Here is a 20,550-nt window from a genome sequence, read left to right as displayed (position 1 = left end):
TTCTTAGAGGAAGAGAGAACGTGAGTACGAGCAGTGTACGACTATGCTTAAACATCTAAAGATTTTTGTTAAAATATTTTATTTCCAATTTTGCCCTTAACACCACAGCACATTTTTTCCCATCTCATTCTCTCTCTCCTACCCGTAACAAACCCTTCTCTTGTAATCAGGAAATGCATACTTTAGCTGAAAGCGCTTGCAAATTTCAGGCTTGGATAGAGGATAGACCTCATTGGCTATCCGAAGTACTTATATCCGATGTAAATATCCCAATTACTTAGTAAATGCAATTCTCTTTCCTCCAAAAAAAAAAAAAAAAACCCTTATCTCTCTCGTTTGCCCTTATTTCCAGTTTTCCACTGCATGCAGAAATTTCTTGATGTAAAGACGATCGCAAAAATACAGGTAAAGGTTATTTCTCCAGGCCTGTATTTTCTCAATTTCCTCCGCCTTCAACCTTGAATATTGTACTAATTATCTGAATATCCAGGTGTTGGAACCCAAATCCTTATCTATATCTATATTATTATTAAGAGAAGAGAGTTTGTCAACCAAAACAGAAATTTTTTACCAAAATATCCCTTAAATATTAAAAAACATTTGAATTGAAATATTTGAGAAACACAAAATGGTCAATTCACAAATAAAAGAAAAACAAAAGAAATTTAACAAAAAAAAAATCAAAAATCAAAAATAAAATATGAATATGTGCAGTAATTTTCTCCACATTATGTGGAATAACTTCTCAAGTAATTATCCACACCCAAAGGGTGTGTTTGGTGTCTAGTTATTATTAAGAGAAGAGAGTTTGTCAGCCAAAACAGAATTTTTTTATCAAAATATCCCTCGAATATTAAAACAAAATATGTGCAGCAATTTTCTCCACATTATGTAGAATAACTTCTTACGTAATTATTCACACCCATAGGGTGTATTTGGAGTCTAGTGTAAATTACTGGAAGAGAACCTAAAAGTTAAGCGGTAGTTTGCCCTAATTGCTAAGAGGTGAGTTTGATCGAGATAGGTCTAACGTTCTATTGGTGAGTTTGTACTTGGCAGGCCCAATAATGGATGCCGAAGTCCTAGCCTAGCCATCCTTTCTTGGACAACTCCATGTGCGGCCCAATTTTATTCTCATTTTCCTAAGATCTATCATCACGACATTGTTTATCGAACTTGAACCTGCGCATTATCCTTCACAATAATAGAAGTATAGAACCACATATGATAATGATATTTCATTTCCAAAATTAGAAGGAAGAAGACAAGACATGCATCAATTCATTCTGCAGTTCATTGATGAAAGCATTATTAATACAACGAAGCCAAGATCCAAAGTTTTCTCACGGGGCCCCCGGACAAACACTTACCATCCAAATTTCAAACGCGACGTTCCATCGTCCACCAGGACCTTTCTGAGATGATGGACATAGACAGGCTAGGGCACACCAACACTGATCGACCACAAGCCAGCACACTAGCTAGCACACAGTATACAGAACTTTACAGAATCACACAATGAAAAGCAAAGGGCCCAAAGCGTGGACTTAGTGTCACATCCTTCTATTGCATTGCCCACGTGGCGTTATTATGAAGTCTAGTTCAAACCTCTCACATCACAACATCAAATCGTATCACATACAACCACACTATGATCAAATCTTTTTTATTGGAGCCAGAAATTCTTGCATACCATCGTTGCATATCATCTTATGAAACTCGAGGCTCGTCGCCTGGATTTGGGAGTCCGAGACGGGCGGAATACCAAAGAGGAGTTATGTACGATGCTATATATATCTATATATATATACACACACACACACACACACAAGGTTTCTGGTGTTCGCCTTTGTTAACGACGAAAGCTCCTGACCTCACGAGTCGGAGATCCTATCTCGTCGCCCCGAAGCTTCACGGCTGTGTAGGTTCCGGCCCCGGCCAGGGCACCGAGCGTGGGGGCCACCAGGTATATCCACAATGCCCTATAGTTTCCAGCGGCCACTGCAGGGCCTAGAGTTCGCACAGGGTTCATCGAACCGCCACTTGATGGTCTGTCACATAATAATTACAGATCATTTCAACGTACTGAAAACATGAAAGTAAAAGAGTAGTGGATTCATAACCATGTAGCTAAATAAGGTTCCAAATTCAGATTTCTCTTTATATAAAACTACTGCAGTACCAAAATGATAAGGTTTATCTGTCTGGAATCTTTTCTTGTTTCAGTGCTGGAGTAAGAAGCCAAAGCCCTAAATGATGCTGAAATGATAAGAAAACCAACAATACCGTGTTTTCCCTCGTCTATGTGACGTGTTTGCAGCATGCTGATTCACAACCCGTTTGATTGCCTAGCTGATCGCTAGGGTTCAAAGCTTGATGACAACTTGCCACTCTCCTACCCGGCCCCAACAAATCCAAATTTAAGACAAGCTTTTGTTTGGTTGTATTAGGCTTTATGTATACGCCAGAAGCATGTGATTCTATTATGAACTCCCCCTAGCTTTTCAAGTACATGGTGAATGATCTACTTAATATTCCTCGAATAATATACTTTTGAATAAGTAATTTGGTGGTGGCCAAACGAAAATTACGAAGAATATATGACAAGGAAAGTAGTCTAGGGATTTATAAAAGAATCTGTTATTTTAATGCGGTGTCCGGATTAGCTAAAAGGTAATGATACTCATGCATAATGCACCAATTACATAGCTTTTTATGACTTAAAGAAACATAAAATTTAGACTTGTCATCATAATCTTAGAATTTTAAGAAAGGGAGTTCTTTAAACACAAGATTAGTGCAGCATAATCATATTGCTTTAGTGATTGTGCAAACTATTATTACGTTTCATAAACTAAGATAAAGTACACACATCCACTGATCCACCAACCCACAATTATATTTTAACCAACATCAATTAAGAAATCCAAAATGCCCACTTTTGACATACATGTTATAGATCAAGAATCCTACCATGTTCCGAGAATTACATGCTTAGTTATGTATCATTTAACTTAAATATCATTGTCAATGACAATAACTTGGAGATGATGTTCTTATTTCAAAATTTTGTTGTTTATTTGAATAAAAACTTGAGTATATGATAATATTTGAGTGAAATGACACAATACTACTTGGGAGTAGATGTAAGTTATGACTAAGATGGTGCGCTAATGAGTGTATCTAATATGACAGAAACAGAATATGTAAGAGAATTATGTAAGAGTTATGATGAAATAGTAGAAAGAGATGAGACAGGTGGAGAGAGACTAACCCAGCTATAAGAATATTTAGCATCACAGTTGCCCCAACAGCTAAACCAGCCAACTCTCCCACCGCACGTGTATCGGTAGCAACAGCAGTGACCACGAACAGGAGATTGAAAGTGATGATGAACTCAAGAGCAAAAGCCTGGCCATCGCTCACAGAAGGCACCGTGACTCCGCCGGACATGTAGGGATGGTACACCCCCTTGAGGGCAAAACAAGCACAGATGGATGCCGAGACCTGGGCGGCTATGTAGGCAGGGACTTGAGTCCACGGGAAATGACGCAGGCATGCGAAAGCAATGGTGAGAGACGGGTTCAGGTGTGCACCGGAGATGTGGCCCGTGGAAAGAATCACGATCATCACTCCAAGTCCGGCGCATGCTGCATTTCCGATAAGGGACTCTGCTCCATTGTACTTCTGGTTCACGATAGGTCCGGCCGTAGCAGCAAACATCAGGATGAACGTTCCCACGAACTCAGCTCCAATCTGCATACATATACACACACAGGGATGAACACCGTGACAACCCTAGCTCCCATTGTACCATATAAAGCTAGCAGAAGATCGAATCAAGAGTTTTGGGTTTAGATGTAATTATGTAAATCATTTAATCATGATAAAAACATTTTGTCATTCTTGAATCATGCATACATGTCATATTCCATGGGAACAAAAGAGATTTTGACCAATGGTGCATGATATCTTGGGGTTGCTTTTGTTTTTTTCTTAGGTCATCATGCTCAAGGCCCACCGTCCATAAAAGTATGGAAGACATTGAAGAATTCTTGAAAAGTGCTTCGCACATTGGGTGGATCTCATATGTGAGAAAAGAAAACAAAAACAGAAAGATTAAAGAAGAACAAAGAAGGAAAACAGAAAGAAAACTTAGGGGCAAACAAAAATTGTATATGTTAGGGTAAGATAAGAAATACACCCAACTTCTGAGTATTTTCTATCAAACAGTATGGTAAGAGATCAATAATTTGGACTTTTGATGAGATACATGTGTTTAACCATTAAAATTATTAAGGTTCCAAATCTGCAACTCACGCATACATGCTCACATTTCACGATAGTGGACTTTCTTACATATGTAGTTTTCCACGATGGTCCTTTTACATTTTAGCAAGAACACAGGATGGACCAAATCTGTGCTCAACTGGTTATAGATGGAAACCTCTAACTAACCTATACCTAAATCCCCCTTGACCCACAATTAAGTTAAATTCATGGAAAAAAAAAAAAATTCCCAACAGAACCTTTTCCATAACCGACCTGCATATTTTAATATGTGTGATAGGATTAGGAAGATGGCAGTTGTATTGTGATAGAATTAGGCTGTCATGCTTATTTTCGATGAGGATAATGCAAATACCCTCATAGACTTACATGCGTATGAGTTTGTAAATATTTGACCAAGTCTGTTAGAGAAAAAGACGCTGGAGCAGGTGAAAGTCTTCCATGGACCTAAATTATTTTTTGGGTTTTTCTTCTTTGTTTGTATATTAGCCTATTAGAGTATGGACAAATCCAACCCAATAAACATAATTATCTTATTAATCAAAAAGGAATTATACCATGCTAAGAAATTAACAATGTTTAAATTTTTTGTCCTTTTGTAATTCTCAACTGCATATTTCAATCAGATAGTAAAGGCTTCACTGTTATTATTCTGGGTCAACAAACCCCGCACTTTTCAACCAACAATAATGCATAAGAAAAATACATTTTTATCAAATTTTAAACACCAACGGATGTGACATGTATGTAAATAAAAATCGGGTATACAAATTTATAGTTTTCTGATGAAATGTGTGACATTACTCATTCAAGAACTCTCCTAAAACCAATGATATTTCTACACAGTACTTAGAGGGTCTATTTCATATAAACTTTGAGGAATATTTATAAAGGGTTTCGTGTGTTTTAATGTTCAATGTGGCCCTCATGAACGTAGACATGAAAACGAATATACAAATCGGTAAATCTAGGGAGGGCAAGTTTAATGAAGTTGTTGAGTTTATCCGTTACCACTATTTAGGGTCTGGCTACAGTTATACTGAAGAATGTCTTAATTTCCTACTATTTCATATGTAAAATGTTATTCAGTTATATCATTTATCAACGATACAATTAGCAGAAGTTTTGTTCCAATGATGTTGGATAATTGCCAAACACTAATAATGCTGTACATGTCCACTGGGGAGCGAAAAGGAGAAATAATATAAAGTGAGGAAAGAAAATGAGTGATGTAGAGCAAAGATTTGGTTAGAAAATCATGCACCTATGCGCCTAGATACAACATTTTCAGTTGCAAACTGACACAAAATGCTTTCATCTCATTTTTGAAGTTTTATTTCTCGAAAAGGTGGACACAAAAGGAAAAAAAATATAATTTCAACAACCTAATATGTAAGACTGATTATCACGAGTTTCTAAATTCCTGTTCATTTTAAAACACAAATATATTGGGCGGTCAATTTGCTAAAATATGGGCAATCACAATGATTACTTTCCAAGAATTCCCAACTGAGACTATAGTTAAAAACTTAAAACTCAAAAGTTGCAGGTAAATAAAGAGTAAACGAGAGTGAAGAAGTTTCTAATTTTTTTTTGCCGGGAAAAAGGAGTTACAGTGAATTAGAGAGGAGAGAGGCGCGCGTACCTTGCGGGTGAGGGAGACATCGGGAGTCGGGAAGTCGGTGAAGCACGTGTGAGGTTCACCCCACGTGGGAGCATTCACAGGCAAGCACTTATTGCATCGCGGCATTGACTTCCGGTCATACGACAGCGAGTCCACTCTTCCGACCAGTCCTGAAAACAGCGGAGCTGGTGTCCCCGGTGTCGCCGGTGCTGACACCGGCGGGGTTCCTTGCTCAGATTCCGGCATTTCTAGCTCGGAACTGGGTTGGTTTTTTTTTTTTTTCTTTTGGATAGTTAAAAAAAAAAAAACAATTTATTTATTTATTATTTTTTTTTTTCGGGTTTGAGGAACCGGGTTATAGGAATGAGAGCTTGGATTACATAATTTGAAGGTTTTTATAAAGATGTTGTTACACGAGCTCTGTGATCCAGGCCAGAGTAACTAACACCAGGTACGGATAACTGAGAATTCCTATGGATAAAAATCTACAAATCTAAAGAACGTTTTTTTTTTTTTTTTGGGAATGAAGAAATTGGATTTTGGAAGGCTAAAGTTACATGCTGTGAATGCTTTTATAAATGTGTTTCTAAGGAATAGAAGAGAGGAAGAGAGCCAGGTTAAAACAGTAAGAATGAAGATAGGATATGACTATTGATTCATAAAAATAAAAACAAATATTTTTTGGGTTTTCTGGGGTTCTCTGGGAAAGGCTTAGATTACATGCTGGGAATGCTTTTTTTGTGGTTTTGGTCAAGGAATTATGATGGAAACGGAAAGATCCAGGTTTCGAAACTGAAGCTACGGAAATACAGAGGCCGATGAAATTGAAACTGAATGGAAAGCAGGGAAAGGAAGAGAGAGATTACAACACTAGAGGTGAGCTGCAGATGGAGGATGATGAGGTCAGAGGTTTGGAGGGAAGAGAGAAACAAGAACTGGATGAACTGTGAAAAGAGGGAGCTATGAACTGCAAGTGTGTTTGATTAAATGCGAGGTTCAGCGACGTTTATATATACACAAATCGAGACAGGGCAAAGTTCCAAGGCAGGCTCCAGCCACCCTCCTTCATAATATTATAAGGAAAAGTCAATGCCGAGGCCTCATAATTTTTTAACAGTTCTTGCTTTTTTGCACAATGGTAGAGTCACTGCCACCATAAAGCGCGCTTGAAGATCTGTTTAGAAAATGTTTGTTGAATTTATGATATTGCACTTGGGGGAAATAGTTAAAAGTGTATTTACAAACAATAGAACAGTAGTTTTGTAATTTTTGGTAGAGTAATTTTTTTGTAATGTTAGAGTCATCGCAACCAAATCACAACTCACAAGTGTGCTTTTGATACATACCACAAGTGCTTCTAGTAGCATTTGGTAATACTGAATAAAAGTGTCGTATTTTGTAAATTCTATCATGTTCCGATTCATTTGATGCTTCTAATATTAATCATTAATTTTATGTTTTTTTAATCAAATAAGGGATTAAGCGATTAATAAATTGTAGAAATTAGTTCAATTAAATACATAATGCAAGATTAAAGTTCTTTATGGTTGTAAAATCTATTTTTAGTATTTCATAGGTTAGAATCAATTCTTTATAATATTTACCATAAGTATATTGGAAAATTATAACATGATTTCAGACTATGGTACACGTGGTGGTCCGGATTGAAGTGATTGATGAACATGACTTATACTTATTTCTGATTGGTTATCTTAATTTAATTTATTTTTTTCACCCATGCATGGTTCTCACCAAATTTGAGTAATATGATTGACCCGGACCACCACATCACAATGCCTAGTGGTACTTCAAGACCACAGGATAATTCCCTAAATAAATTGACTCTTTGCGTTTTTATGTAAGTTTAGGCTGGCATAACTTTTTATTGCTTCATAGATTATAGAAGCTGAACGCACCTGCCGATGAAGCTTCATCAGTAGAGACTTGAAATTTCATTAAACAAAACACTATATTTCAATCAAACAAGAATTCCACTACCAAAAATGGGTGCATGAAAACGAACAAAAAGAGAGAAAAAACAAAAAAAAGTACTGTTGAAATAGGCTTTGGCAATAGCCGAAGACCAGAAGAGAATGCAATGCCGTGTGACTTTAGTGTCGAGCTAATTACTTAATTAGCTAGCGGGTTCAAACAGGCACAAGAAGATTTTGATGGATGGGAGATTATAATTGGCCCCAGAGTAACAGTATTGCGTAACACCCACATTTCATGCACGCTTTATAATTCATTTTCATTGACTCTCACGACCCACATGGCCCTCTCCATCATCCCTGTAATCAAAATGTGCAGCTCCTTCAGTTTTGCTTCTGCAGTATAGTACAATAATAAAACCAGGCACCACCCTCCCAATTATGCATTAAACAAATCCGAGTGAGACTTTCTCTGTTTAAAACGAAATTGTTTAATTGTTTCTGGACGAATATTTTTCACCCATCGAGCTCAGCATGATTTCTCTCCCCTCTCGTTTCACAGATAATTGAGCTGAGTTTGAGAAAAAGTCGCGCAGATGCTTGGAGTTTCTAGTCGCCAACTTGCCATAGCTAGGCCACTAGTAATTGAGCTTGAGTCTCTCTACGTACCGCTACCCTTTGTTCTTATTATTAACACCCTAGCTACATCTTCAAAAGTCGTCTCCCATTGTCGGTACATGTTTATGCTTCCTTCGTTTTCATTATTTTTTCTTATCTGTTTGTTTATTTATATATTCATCTAAACGTACAAGTTCGATGTTACATTCTTGCATTACGTAACAGTACTGTAGGAGTAGTGTTTAGATCCGCAAGCAAATGAACGGTGATTAATTGTTTCATTCCGAAACTCATTTGCTGGAAAAGTGTGGTTGTCTTGGTTGACGAGCTCGAATGTTAGTCTCTCCAGAAATATAAATAGAAGATTTCAATAATCTCTATCTACATAGTAGTACATGCAGCTAGATATGGTGGCTCCGCTGTTGTTTGTATTTCACATCCATAATTAATGTATCAAAAGATGAAAAATACTTGCAACAAAATTTAAGATTGGATTTTTTTTTTCATAAGCTAGTTAAGACTTAAGAGAGTATTCAATCCTCTTACTCGAAATTTTATTAAATGAAAAGATAAAGTATCAAAGTGAAAAGATAAAGTACCAAAGAGATTGAGGAACTAGACCAAAATCTTTCTTACCATTTATACTAGGGTTGAGATACTGTGAACAAAATTCCAATAACAAATGGTGCACTACATATGAAAAGACACAAGGATTGCTTGCCCATAATAGTTTAGTTACCCTTACATATGATATACGGATAGGAAATTCCACTTGATGCCTAGTTAATTCTTCTCTCTTATCCTTTTGGGGATCATATTGGTTTCATTGGAAAGTCGCAAATTTCTATGCTTCTACCACTAGCTTAGTGAAAGGTGTGAGTCAACTAGCTACCTCCTCTTCCTCGCCAAGTCTCAAATCCAAATGCACCATTTCACATAGTCTTTAACATTTTAAAACAAAATGATTACACACAAAAACCTTTGGTCATGTGTTTAGTGACTTTAGTCAAACGCTAATTTATTCCAATTAAACTTCAATTCAAAGAATAAACTTAGATTGTATTGCAAGTAAGCTTGATAATTTACCAGTACTTAAAGTTAAGAGATAGACAGCTATGTGTCATAAGACCCTTTCATTTGTCTCCTAATTTTAAAGAACACTTTCTTAACCCTAGACGTGGTGATGAGTGACTGATCTTTCATACATTCCACACCATGACAGATACTCTATAAGTCTATATACATATAGCTATTAATTATGTATCCCTGTCATCAAGCTTCAGACAGATTAATAAATTAATTAGTGAAGGTAATTTCGAATCCAAGTTGTAATTAATTAGAACCATAAAAATACACGTACATTCTTAATATTATCATATCTTACATTTCACACATAAAAACATGTTCAGAGCAGAAGTATAGACCTATAAAAAACAACCCTAGCCTTTAATCATGAATATGGGGCAAAAAAAACCACTGTAATTGTTAAATTTTTATTTAATAAGTACTATTTTGCTTCTTAATTATAAGAGTTCATATGATGGCAACCTATCAATGGGAGCGCCAGCACTTTTTATTTTAATAAGTTTGCTAGCTTCTGGGTTTGAGTGGAGCTTAATTAAACTAAACACAATGCTGGTTCATGTGAAGATTCCTGATGAACCAGACGACTATTGGGGTATTCTACTGCTACATACTACTTGTAATTTAATTAAAAGTAATGTTTGTTTGTTTTAACAAGACAATTAGCATAATGGCAAAAGAAGAATAATCAGAGAGAATACTTGATAACTAAGTCGCTAATCACCTTCTTAGGCTCTTGATTCCGAGCTCAGCTAACTTGGTAGCATCAAACAGGTATATAGATATATGAAAGGATCGATCGATCTCCAGCTCACCAGGGTGTCTGTGGTTGCATCATGCATGTGTATAATGGAATTTCGCACCCTAGCCTACGATTTTCTATTCATTCCTTGATACGATCAGTTAGATTATTCTTTTCTCTTTTCTTTTATCAAAGTTGCATTGGTTGATGATCAGCCTAGGCTAGCTATTAGTGTATTTAATATTATAATGTGATGGGTTTTTTTTAATTTTCTTTTATGCGAATAATGTGATGGGTTGTTTTTGGAGTTCTGATCATTTGTCGTGAGTATCGACATAATCAAATCCCACGGCTCTCCACACAGTCCCCATACAAGCAATGGGTTGGAGGTTAAGTCACGATCTGATACCGGCCATTTGTGACAATCTTCATTATCATCCAAAAGTTCAAACTGAAATTACTTTGAATATTTAGGTCTTGCCATGAATTAATACCTTAAACTTTACTCGTGCAATACCAATATGGAACTAGGGCATATTGGCATTGTTAATAAATTTTTTAACACAATCCAGTAGTTTTAACTGCAGCCTATTGATTAGTACTCGCAAAATGCTAATATTCTTATGCAACGCATTAGTATTAATAACAACCGGCTATCCTTAAGTAGTGAGGGGAAACAATAGAATTGGATACCGTTAGCATAAGGTTTCCTCAATCCCACAGGAATTTGTCCAAAGGTCAAAGGAGATGAGATGCTTCTCCATGAGCTATTGAAAGCTCCAAACAAACCCATAAAGATACCCAAGTTGAACAAACCTTTCACATCCCACAGCTACTATAAGTATATGTACATCATGGGTTAAAATTTGGAAAGGTAGCTAGCTAGCAATGGAGAAGGACCCAGAAAAGGGAGTTCTTGATTTGTAAAATCGAATTTGGGTCATTAATTAATTATTAGTATTAGTATTTGTGTGAAGGGATTTTATGTAATATTTTCTATATTTAATTTTCTTGGTCTTCATTTGAGTAGTATTTTTAGCTCTTAATCTTCTTTGTTTTTTGTTTTAAGGTAATACTTTTGACTTGATATTTCTATTTTATATCATTTTGATGACAAATAATTGATAAAATTCTCTCGCACCGTCGGAATTCTCTACTATTTTTTTTCCTTCACTTTGTTAAAAAGTTCAAGCCCCACTAAACTTGGAATCCTGGATCTAACTCCAATTTGCTTTTATGTTAGACAATGAGTTTTATGCAGACATTACATCACAAAGGTCAAACATTGATCCGATTGGCCGGGATACCCCCAATCTTGTTCTCTCCAATTCAATTAATGGTCAATTAATTCCTTCCCAATATTGGTTTAACAAGTCCCTGAATGTTCCATTACTGATCAATCACTACTCACTCGTGGGCAAAACTTAGTGGAGTGCCTTTTGGGAGGGCCTAGCGGCTTCCTTCAATTCAATGATATAAGTTGGGAATTTGCTAGATGGTCTTAAAGTCTCAAAAAACCCCATCATTCCTTTCTGCTCCCCAATGCAAACCTCAGCCATTGTTAGAGCTGCAGGTAGGGATTTTCCTATCGAAAACTCATACAAAAGCAAGAAAGAATCAGACAAAATCACAAACCCCTCCCCCGGGGCCGCGTCCTCTCCCCCTCTCCCTCTCCCTCTCTCTCAAACCCATAAGTGAATGGCCAAAAAACCAACTATATAATGGTGATTTATATATGTAATAATGACATATTCATAATTCTAATGCCCCACGTATCCCATAATTAAGAACACTTTGGACTGGTGAAGTGCAAGAGTTCCTTTAGATTTTGAACTAGAATGATTGCATGTGAGAAAGCTAGGAGTGAGTTGACTATTATATACTGATTCCCTTGGAAAAAAAGCTGAGGTAGGTAGCTAGCTTCAATTCAATTCATGCTTTTCAATAATTTATTTTGTGTGGCATAAACTTTGGGATGGTGATTGTGGAGTAGAAGATACGCCAAATGATTCTCTCAACTCTTCAGAGAACGTCCATCCTCATTTCTTCTTTTCTGCTTTTTTTGACGATCAGTAACTTTATGGGTTAATGCCAGCCACAATCAAAATGATGAACCAAGCAATAACATGCACCAACAACTAGTCGATCGGTCACTACTGATCGATCCAGAAGTTTCTGTTGCCTTATACATTTTGAAGTCTTTGGATTATAGGAAATTATATGAATCTGGTTTGTTTCTTTTTCTCGATCACCGGTCAACAAGGACATGGATAGGCATTTGCCAAATTTGTCGGTGGATACCAACAAAAAAGGACGTTGAAGTTTTCTGAAAACTATCTTTTTGATTGGACAAACCACTCTAGAATGCTCTTACAATTAGGGGGGGAAGAACCCTCTTTGATTGAGCCATCTAATGATCCGTGTTACTGTAGTTATTGGCCCCTAACATTGCATAATTTAGGTTATTCGAATCTGAGATCTATGTGCCCAATTATATGACATGTTATATTATCAAATTTTGATATGTTTTGCAAATAATTTAGATTGATAATATCTGACAACGTATCATATTAAACCAGATAACATTTCCACATATCATTCATTGTTCTTCGTACTTTGTTAATAAAGGAGACCGAGTAGTCTGACTGGACACACAACCCTCTTTCGGTTGTTAGCAAAGCCAATCAGATATAACTACGAAGAAGATGCCAAGTTTAATATAGAGGTGTTGTGCTCTTAGGACAAGCACTCGGTCAATATTTTCTTTCATTTTCTGTTGGAATCGTATAATAATGTAGAGACATAATGGGTGTATCATTGTATATGCATTTCTTTAGATAAGCAATGTCATGAACTAGTACAAAAATGCAAGAAAAGGACCAGATTCAGAAATGCTTCAATTTCCGCATTGCTCAGCACCATTTGAGGTGAGCAATGTGGTCTTTTTTCTTTTTATATAAAACTCAAAAATGGTTGGGAGTGCAAGATGGTGGGTGGAGCGAGTATAATGGAGGTGGGAACTGAGAGGTGAGAACAGAAGCACTCATACTAGGGAAAAAAACGTCAGCACCGATTCAAAAATTCAAATCCAGAAAAAGAGGTAGTAGTTAGAACACAAAGATTGACTTCAAAAATTGCTCACAGCTTTACTACATTAACAAGAAATGCACGAATTCTAAGTTACATTGGAGCATCTCTAAAGGACAAAACTAAAGAGTAGTGACACTATCTTGAAGGTATGCTGTTATAAAAACAGCCAGTGCACTGAGGGAAAGAGCCAAGAGAGGGCCTGCAGGAGCAAATTTCCGAGTAGCTGCTAATCGGATACCTGATACCATTTAAGGAAAAAGAACATAACAGATAGTTTAGTAACTCTGCACACAATTGTCATTCAATAAATGGATGGCATGGCAACAATCTGATAAAGTCACATCCATACCAAATACAGAAGCAAAAAGGAATGCTGATCCAAAGCCAAGGGCATCACCAAGAGCTTCTGTCTCTGGTGTTTTCATCAGATAGTAAGCCTACAAGCATACAATGTTACACATATAAAGTCATTTATAGAACAGAATTTAGCACACCACTGGATTAGTTGTTTTTTTTTTTCTCCCACAAGTTTAGGACTTCCTGTAAAAGCTTTAAAATCAGCATTGGTAATGTCAAGAAGTATAACCACAACTATATGACATGGAGGAATATCTACAGTCATTTTATATCTTAATTCCTTCATGTTAGGTATAAAACCTTGCGATCCAATATGCCAAGGTCTTTGGCCTAGTCTCACCTAATCTCATGTAGTAAATAGGGGTGAATGCTAAGTTTCAAGGATCCAACAAACCGAATCAATTTATTGAACGGGGGCTGCTTACGATTTAAAGTGCTTGTACATTTTTCTATGAAAAACAAGCGAGTGCTGTTCCCTTGTATTGTTCATTTGGAGAAAGGAGGATTATCTGTGAAAACAAAGCTTTATCTTTCACTATTTGGTGAAGAATGCAAACTGAACATGACCAGATAGAAATTAACTGTATTCTATATCAATGAAGCAGAGACACATCCCTGTCCTCAACAACAATAGAAGCATTACTGGTTGAAAGCCGGAAATGGAATATTTTGAAAAACAAGCAGGAAATGGAATATTTTGAAATGCATTATGGTCGATACAGGGAATTAGTGCTGTAATGTGACAGACAGCGTCCTGTTTCCTATACAAGCAGTAGTTTAGAGTCTAGCACTGTTGGTTAGAGCTGTTGCAGTTGATTGACATTGAGTCACAGTAAGTTGGCTTTGTTGCATATAGCTGAATGTGATATACTCATTATCACTCAGACTTTTCTCAAACACTTGCACAACCAAGATTACCATTGCTAGTCTTTCGAGACATTATGGGCGAGGAAGTAAATACATTCAATTTATACGCAGACCTATGTCTTGAAGACTCGGCTCTACTTAGAGCTCTCTCCCAGCATCGAAACATTACCCAATTTTGTTTTACGATTTTTCAAAGTCAGAAAACCAGGAAAGTCAGAACCTCTCTTTCCGAAATTCCAAGCAGGTGAACTCAATCTTCTAAAGACAAGGAGCTCACTGACCCATTATGGGTTCTAGCACAATGACAAGGAAGGATCAGAAAGCTTAGTCAAGTCTAGTAAGGAACTAGTGTAACAAAGGCAGTTAACATAAGTAAGTGATTGCCCAGATTATTGAACACAAAGCACGGTAAAACAGACAATGAAACTACCCAAAACAAGAGCAAAGGATGTAGTTTCTTACAGTGGCCATTACAGCTGCCCCAGAAACGCCTCCTAGAAGTGACCCTTTGCTTCCTGTCCTAGTATCTGCGCCCAAACAACAACAACAACAAAAATCCCCATTAATTGAAAAAGAAAAAAAAAATTGGAGTCTTTATAGAAGAGGAGCTTACAGGCGAAGAAGCCACCGCTGAGGAGGAGGAATCCATAGACGGCAGAGGTAGTCTGGGCATACTCCGCCAGATTAGAAGTGCACGAAAACCGACGACGGGGGTTGGGAGCTAACTTGGCTTTGGTTCTGAGACTAGTCGCATTATCTAGTATCAGTTTTTCATTTCCGGCGATAAAATCGCAGCGAAAAGGTTTAGAATTTGAAACTAATGCAGAGGATTTGGATCTGGGAACTGTGGAATGGTGCTGGTACAAACAAACCCTGGAGAAATTGAAAGTGGCCGACGCCATCATCCCTGAAATTCAGTGAGCTTCTGGACTTGTGTGGGGGTATACACACTCCCAGTCCATTCTAAAATTTCAAGATAATTGAGAGAGAGAGAGAGAGAGAGAGAGAGACCATTTGCACAGTGTAGAACGGGGGCTTTGTCAGGGCGCCGAATTTGCTTGGGCTTGTCCAAACCTCAATAACCTTTAAGGCCCGCCCTACTAAGGTTTTCCATAGTTTCTACAAGATGGTGTTTTGGGCCTCAAACGTTATTACTCGTTCATTTTCCGGTGATCCGACCTCCGTTCCACACGCTGCCGTTATTATTGCTCTTTCATTTCTTGCATGGTAATCCGACCTTTGTTCAGTACATTGTCAGTAATGTTGTTTCTCTTTCATTTTTTGATGGTCCGACTTTTGTTCGATACGTAATCATTAACGTCATAATCAATTTTTTGTGATCTGACTTTTTTTTTTTTTTTTTAGGAAACAGTACTGACCTTTATTAATAAGATCAAGAATGGTTACAATCTTGCTGCATAATTTCAAGAATGCAGCTCGGCATATGGTCAAACCACATCTCTCCTTGTACTGGAGAATCCAATTTGTTGCAAAAATGTCATGGTCAGGTCTCTTCGCACTTTGCGGATTTGGTTTTAATGCCGCTATGAGGTTTTGCGGATTTGGTTATGATTCCACTAATGATGATTATAAGGTAGTGAGAGGGTACAATCATAGAGTTAGGGGTTCTGAGGAAACTGTGGTTCAAGTCTCTAGTTTAAAATCAGGTTCATGGAGGACCCAAGAGGGTCTCGGTTACTTTTGCTTGGCAGGGCCAGGGTGCTTGTTAAATGGTGCTCTGCATTGGCCAGGGACCATATTCAATGATTTTTGTCCACCAGATTTAAGGGCTATCTCTTTTTATTTAGCAGAGGAAAAGTTTCAGGAGATGAGCATAACAAGCGTTTCAAACATCTCAGCTTTAAGATGGACTGCTTGCTCCAACATCCATTCTTTAAAATTCAAGTTGGGCAGTATAGACGTATAGTGTGATGAAGATTAAAGGGTGCAGCAGAGAGTAACTCAAGAGTAGTAGGACACTTACCAAATAAGTGAGCAGTGTCTTCACACCCATGATTGCATAGAAGGCAATGAACATCCCCCATATACCCTTTAGTGAGTAGCCTTTCTCTTGTGGGAAGCAGGTTGTTACAAGCCCTCCAATCGCAAATCTGGACCTTGCCTGGCACTTTGGTCTTCCAAAGTCTCCTCCACAACTCCTTAAAAGGATCACCAGTAGATGAGGTTGCTAAAGCCTGTCCAAGAACATACTCCCTGACACTCCAATAAGCACTTTTAACAGTAAACAGGCCCCGTTTCTCAAAACTCCAATAGAGCTTGTCTTGCATAGGATTTCGACTTAGTGGAATACTAAGAATGTGCTCAGCAACATTATCATTGAAAAGAGTGTGCACAGAAGCATCAATCCATGTATGAGTTTGATGATTTATAAGATCAGCAACCTTTTCAAAAATAGTGTCCACCGGTTGTTGAATGAGGTATGTAGGGCAATTTGAAATCCAAGTATCATTCCAAATATGGACCTGTGAACCATCACCAATTCTCCATTTTGTGCCTGCTTTTAAAACTGGCCTGCCTTCTAGTATACTTCTCCAAGAGAATGAAGGTGCATCTCCTAATGTATAGCCTCCCAAAACGAACAATTTGGGAAGTATCTTGCCTTGTAAAGCTGAGCAATTAATGAATGAGGGTTGGTGATGATCCTCCATCCTTGCTTGGCTAACATCGCCAAGTTATAAGCATATATATATTTTTAAATCACATACCACCCTCATGATCTGAATTTTTTTCTACACGTTGTCGTTTTAAAACATTTCTTTTAAATCAGGAGTATTAAAAATATATGTATGAGATTTGTGGGTGTGAAAACAATGAATAGAATCACCATTCTTATTTCCTAACATGTGTAAAATTTCTATAGATTTCTTTCAAGATAATTTACCTTATTTGACCACAATTTTTGTTTAACTTCTAATTGATTTTGTTGTTTTTTACTTTATATATTCTCTATTGCAACCATCACGCTCTTGTCCACACCTTAATTTGTGGAGTTTAGAGTGCAAACTTTGGCTACACATTTCCTAGTGTATTGAAAAGGCAATACAAACTAGTATGGAAGAAGATGGTGACAATAGCCAATAGGCATCATAAAATATCAAATTAGAATATAAACACATGAAGCTCTTTTTCTTTTTCTTAAATCTGATATAGATATGAACTTTAAAGAATCCACATACTAACGCTAAAAGCAAAAGAACAAGGATTCTAGCCAAAGTAGTTTAATATTCTTCACATAACATGTAAAAAAGACGTTGAATCTTAATTATATTGTAAAAGAAAAACTCCGACGATTAATTTGTTTTGGCTTATGACACTCCATTGCGCATCTGATCCTTAATTAAAGACACCTGCTTAATCATTTGGCTTATGACACTCCACGACACATATGATCCTTAGTTAAAGACATCTCTGCTCCCTTTCTAAGATTTTTTGAGAATATTTTTTTTGTCATGTGTTCTAGGAAGTAAAGCGTCACTTGATCACTATTACTCCTTCCTCTTTTATGGTTGAAGAAATTCCCTCCTCGACTTTCAACTGAAATAATTTTTTTTTTAATAAAATTTATTTCTACTTATGCCAAACCTTATCAGACGGGGGCACTAATCTAAAGACTTAAAGAGCATCTTAATCTTACTTACTGGCAGGAATTTAGTATATTGTCCAGTATGACTCGCCAAAGTAAACAAACCAAAACAACAACGACATAACCTAGGAGACAAAGTTGTACTTACGCAACTCAACGCTCAATTAATCTACTTCACTGCAAGACTCGGAAATTGTTTTCTACTAAGAATTTTTGTGTGTAATTCGTCAATCAAATTTACATCGGAAACATTATTTAAAATTTCTTGTAAAAAAGGAAAAAGTTGATCAATTTCAACAGTTGTGTAGCCCTGAATTCAAGTGTGTGATTTCACTGATTTATGGCGCGACTCTTCTTCTTCTTCTAGTATGAATGCGATGGAGGAAATTCTGTCGGTGATTGTCCGCAAAATTTGAGTGACAGATGGCCTGAGCGTAGGAGACTGCCGAAGGCACGTGGCGGCCAGCGAGAGCACGGTCCTCGCTTCCTCCACGTCAAACCCGCCAGCCGATCCCAGCCTCCTGTCCACCATTCCCGCCACCTCCTCCTCCTCAATCGCGCGGCCGTCCATCAGCCTGGGCCCCACTACCGACGTCAAGAGTTGACCCTTTTCCGAGCAGAAGGCCTCCATCCCCGTCACGAGCTCCAGGAGCAGCACTCCGAAGCTGTACACGTCGTTCTTCTTGGATGCAATTCCTGTCCTCATGTAGTGCGGGTCGGTGTAGCCGGGAGACCCCATCATTAGCTGCTTCTTTGTGGCCGTAGACGGCGGTTGGACGGTGGAGGAAAACCCCATTTTGGCTGAGCCGAAATCGCAGAGCTTGGAGTTTAGGCCTTTGTCGAGCAACACGTTGGAGGCTTTGATGTCCATGTGAACAATTTGTAGGTCGCATTTCTCGTGCAGGTATTCAATGGCTTGCGCGATTTGGTATGCAATGAGCATCCTATTCTTCCACGGCAGAACACTCTGTTCTTCGCCGTGAAGCTTCTCTTGTAAATTTCCGTTGGCCACATACTCGAAAATCAGAGCACCCTCCTCTGTTTTTCAAAAGAAGGAAATTAATTTGGATTTCAAATTGGTAGGATATGATTATATGAAGAAGAAGAAGAAGAAGAGAAGATCATAAATTTAAAACACAAACTCACCTCGATCATCACAATAACCGAGAAGCTTGACGATGCTTTGATGGCCGAGACGAAGAAGGATGTCCAGTTCTTGCTTGAAAACCTGATTGAGACGCTCGCTGCCGTTGTGGATCTTAATAGCCCAAAATCCGTGACCGGAATCCGGCGACTGAGCCAAGTAGACGGTGCTGTAGCCTCCGGATCCAATCACCTTTAAGAAGTTGTTGGTGAATCTAGCAATCTCATCCCAACTGAACTTCCTCACGCAATTCTCACTCTTCTTATTCACATCTTCGTCAACAGTTTCGGGGTTAGTGATTTCCATTGCAGTTCCCACACGGTTCTGGTTTCGTTTCAGTTTGAAGCCGAAGCACTTGAAGAGAGCCATGATCACAATCAGGGAGGTCAGTAGGGCAGAGAAGGTTATTAGGAGTGTGACGATTTTAGGGTCAACGTGGATGCCCTGGTGGGTTTTTAAGGGCAAGGTTGGAGGGTTGGTGGGGGAAGAAGAAGGGGAAGAGTCGGTGATTATGGGGCGAGAAGCCTCGGAGAAAGTGAAGAATAACGAGGAAAACAAGAGGGAGAGAGTGAAAATGGCGGTTCTGCAACCACAGACAGGTAGAAATCCGTGTGGGGAAGACGATGAAGAAGTAGAATATAAAATCTGAGCTCCTTGTTCTTCTTCTCTGACTAGTTTTCTTCTGCTAGATTTGGCCATGGGAGGCACAATCTGACAGGCTTTTGATTCCGATCTAATACACTCGCACTAAAGAAACAAAAGGCGCAGCAGCTTCCTTCGTAAGGAGGGAGGATTTGAAAAGGGCAGATTCGACTCACCAATCAATCAATCAATTCAATCATGATCTAGGTATTTTATTTCTTGCTTATTTATGAAACGAAAAAGATAGTTTCCCATTCTTGTTCACTAAGAGAAATTAGAATTAGGAAAATGGCACAATACATGTGTTCTATACACTGCTGACGTGTTATGTGTTTGTTGTATGTTTATGTTTGATAATTGATGATAAAGTGGTGTTAGGTCAGTGGTTAAAGCGCTCACTACTTATGATCCAGATCTTGGGTTTGAATCACTATAAGAGTAGGAGTGAAATGCTTAAAAAATAATAAAAAATTAAAAAAAAAATGATAATTGATAATTGATTTATTTCTTAGAAATCGTTATCACTTTCATTATAGTTTAAAATCTAACTTGTTGTCA

General features: G+C 37.8%; 3 protein-coding genes across 3 annotated transcripts; all 3 read right to left on the bottom strand.

The window, feature by feature from the left end:
• Window positions 1-1,272: 1,272 nt before the first annotated feature.
• LOC112177081 (probable aquaporin NIP5-1) lies at window positions 1,273-6,970 on the bottom strand. The gene is made up of 3 exons (XM_024315275.2): window positions 5,936-6,970; window positions 3,275-3,756; window positions 1,273-2,051 (listed from the first exon to the last, which is right to left on the bottom strand). The coding sequence occupies exons 1-3, from the start codon at window positions 6,158-6,160 to the stop codon at window positions 1,853-1,855; spliced, it is 906 nt and encodes a 301-aa protein (XP_024171043.1). The 5' UTR covers window positions 6,161-6,970; the 3' UTR covers window positions 1,273-1,852.
• Window positions 6,971-13,337: 6,367 nt separating this feature from the next.
• On the bottom strand, window positions 13,338-15,744 carry LOC112178584 (protein FATTY ACID EXPORT 4, chloroplastic). The gene is made up of 4 exons (XM_024316732.2): window positions 15,216-15,744; window positions 15,065-15,129; window positions 13,728-13,815; window positions 13,338-13,616 (listed from the first exon to the last, which is right to left on the bottom strand). The coding sequence occupies exons 1-4, from the start codon at window positions 15,505-15,507 to the stop codon at window positions 13,498-13,500; spliced, it is 564 nt and encodes a 187-aa protein (XP_024172500.1). The 5' UTR covers window positions 15,508-15,744; the 3' UTR covers window positions 13,338-13,497.
• A 2,615-nt stretch (window positions 15,745-18,359) lies between these two features.
• On the bottom strand, window positions 18,360-20,242 carry LOC112178582 (probable receptor-like protein kinase At1g33260). Its single transcript, XM_024316731.2, has 2 exons — window positions 19,353-20,242; window positions 18,360-19,244 (listed from the first exon to the last, which is right to left on the bottom strand). Exons 1-2 carry the CDS (start codon window positions 20,047-20,049, stop codon window positions 18,523-18,525), a joined length of 1,419 nt encoding a protein of 472 aa, XP_024172499.1. The 5' UTR covers window positions 20,050-20,242; the 3' UTR covers window positions 18,360-18,522.
• Window positions 20,243-20,550: the final 308 nt, after the last annotated feature.

This window comes from Rosa chinensis, chromosome 7 (assembly GCF_002994745.2).
Source record: "Rosa chinensis cultivar Old Blush chromosome 7, RchiOBHm-V2, whole genome shotgun sequence".
NCBI lineage: Eukaryota > Viridiplantae > Streptophyta > Magnoliopsida > Rosales > Rosaceae > Rosa > Rosa chinensis.
This window is presented reverse-complemented; position numbering and strand designations above follow the sequence as displayed.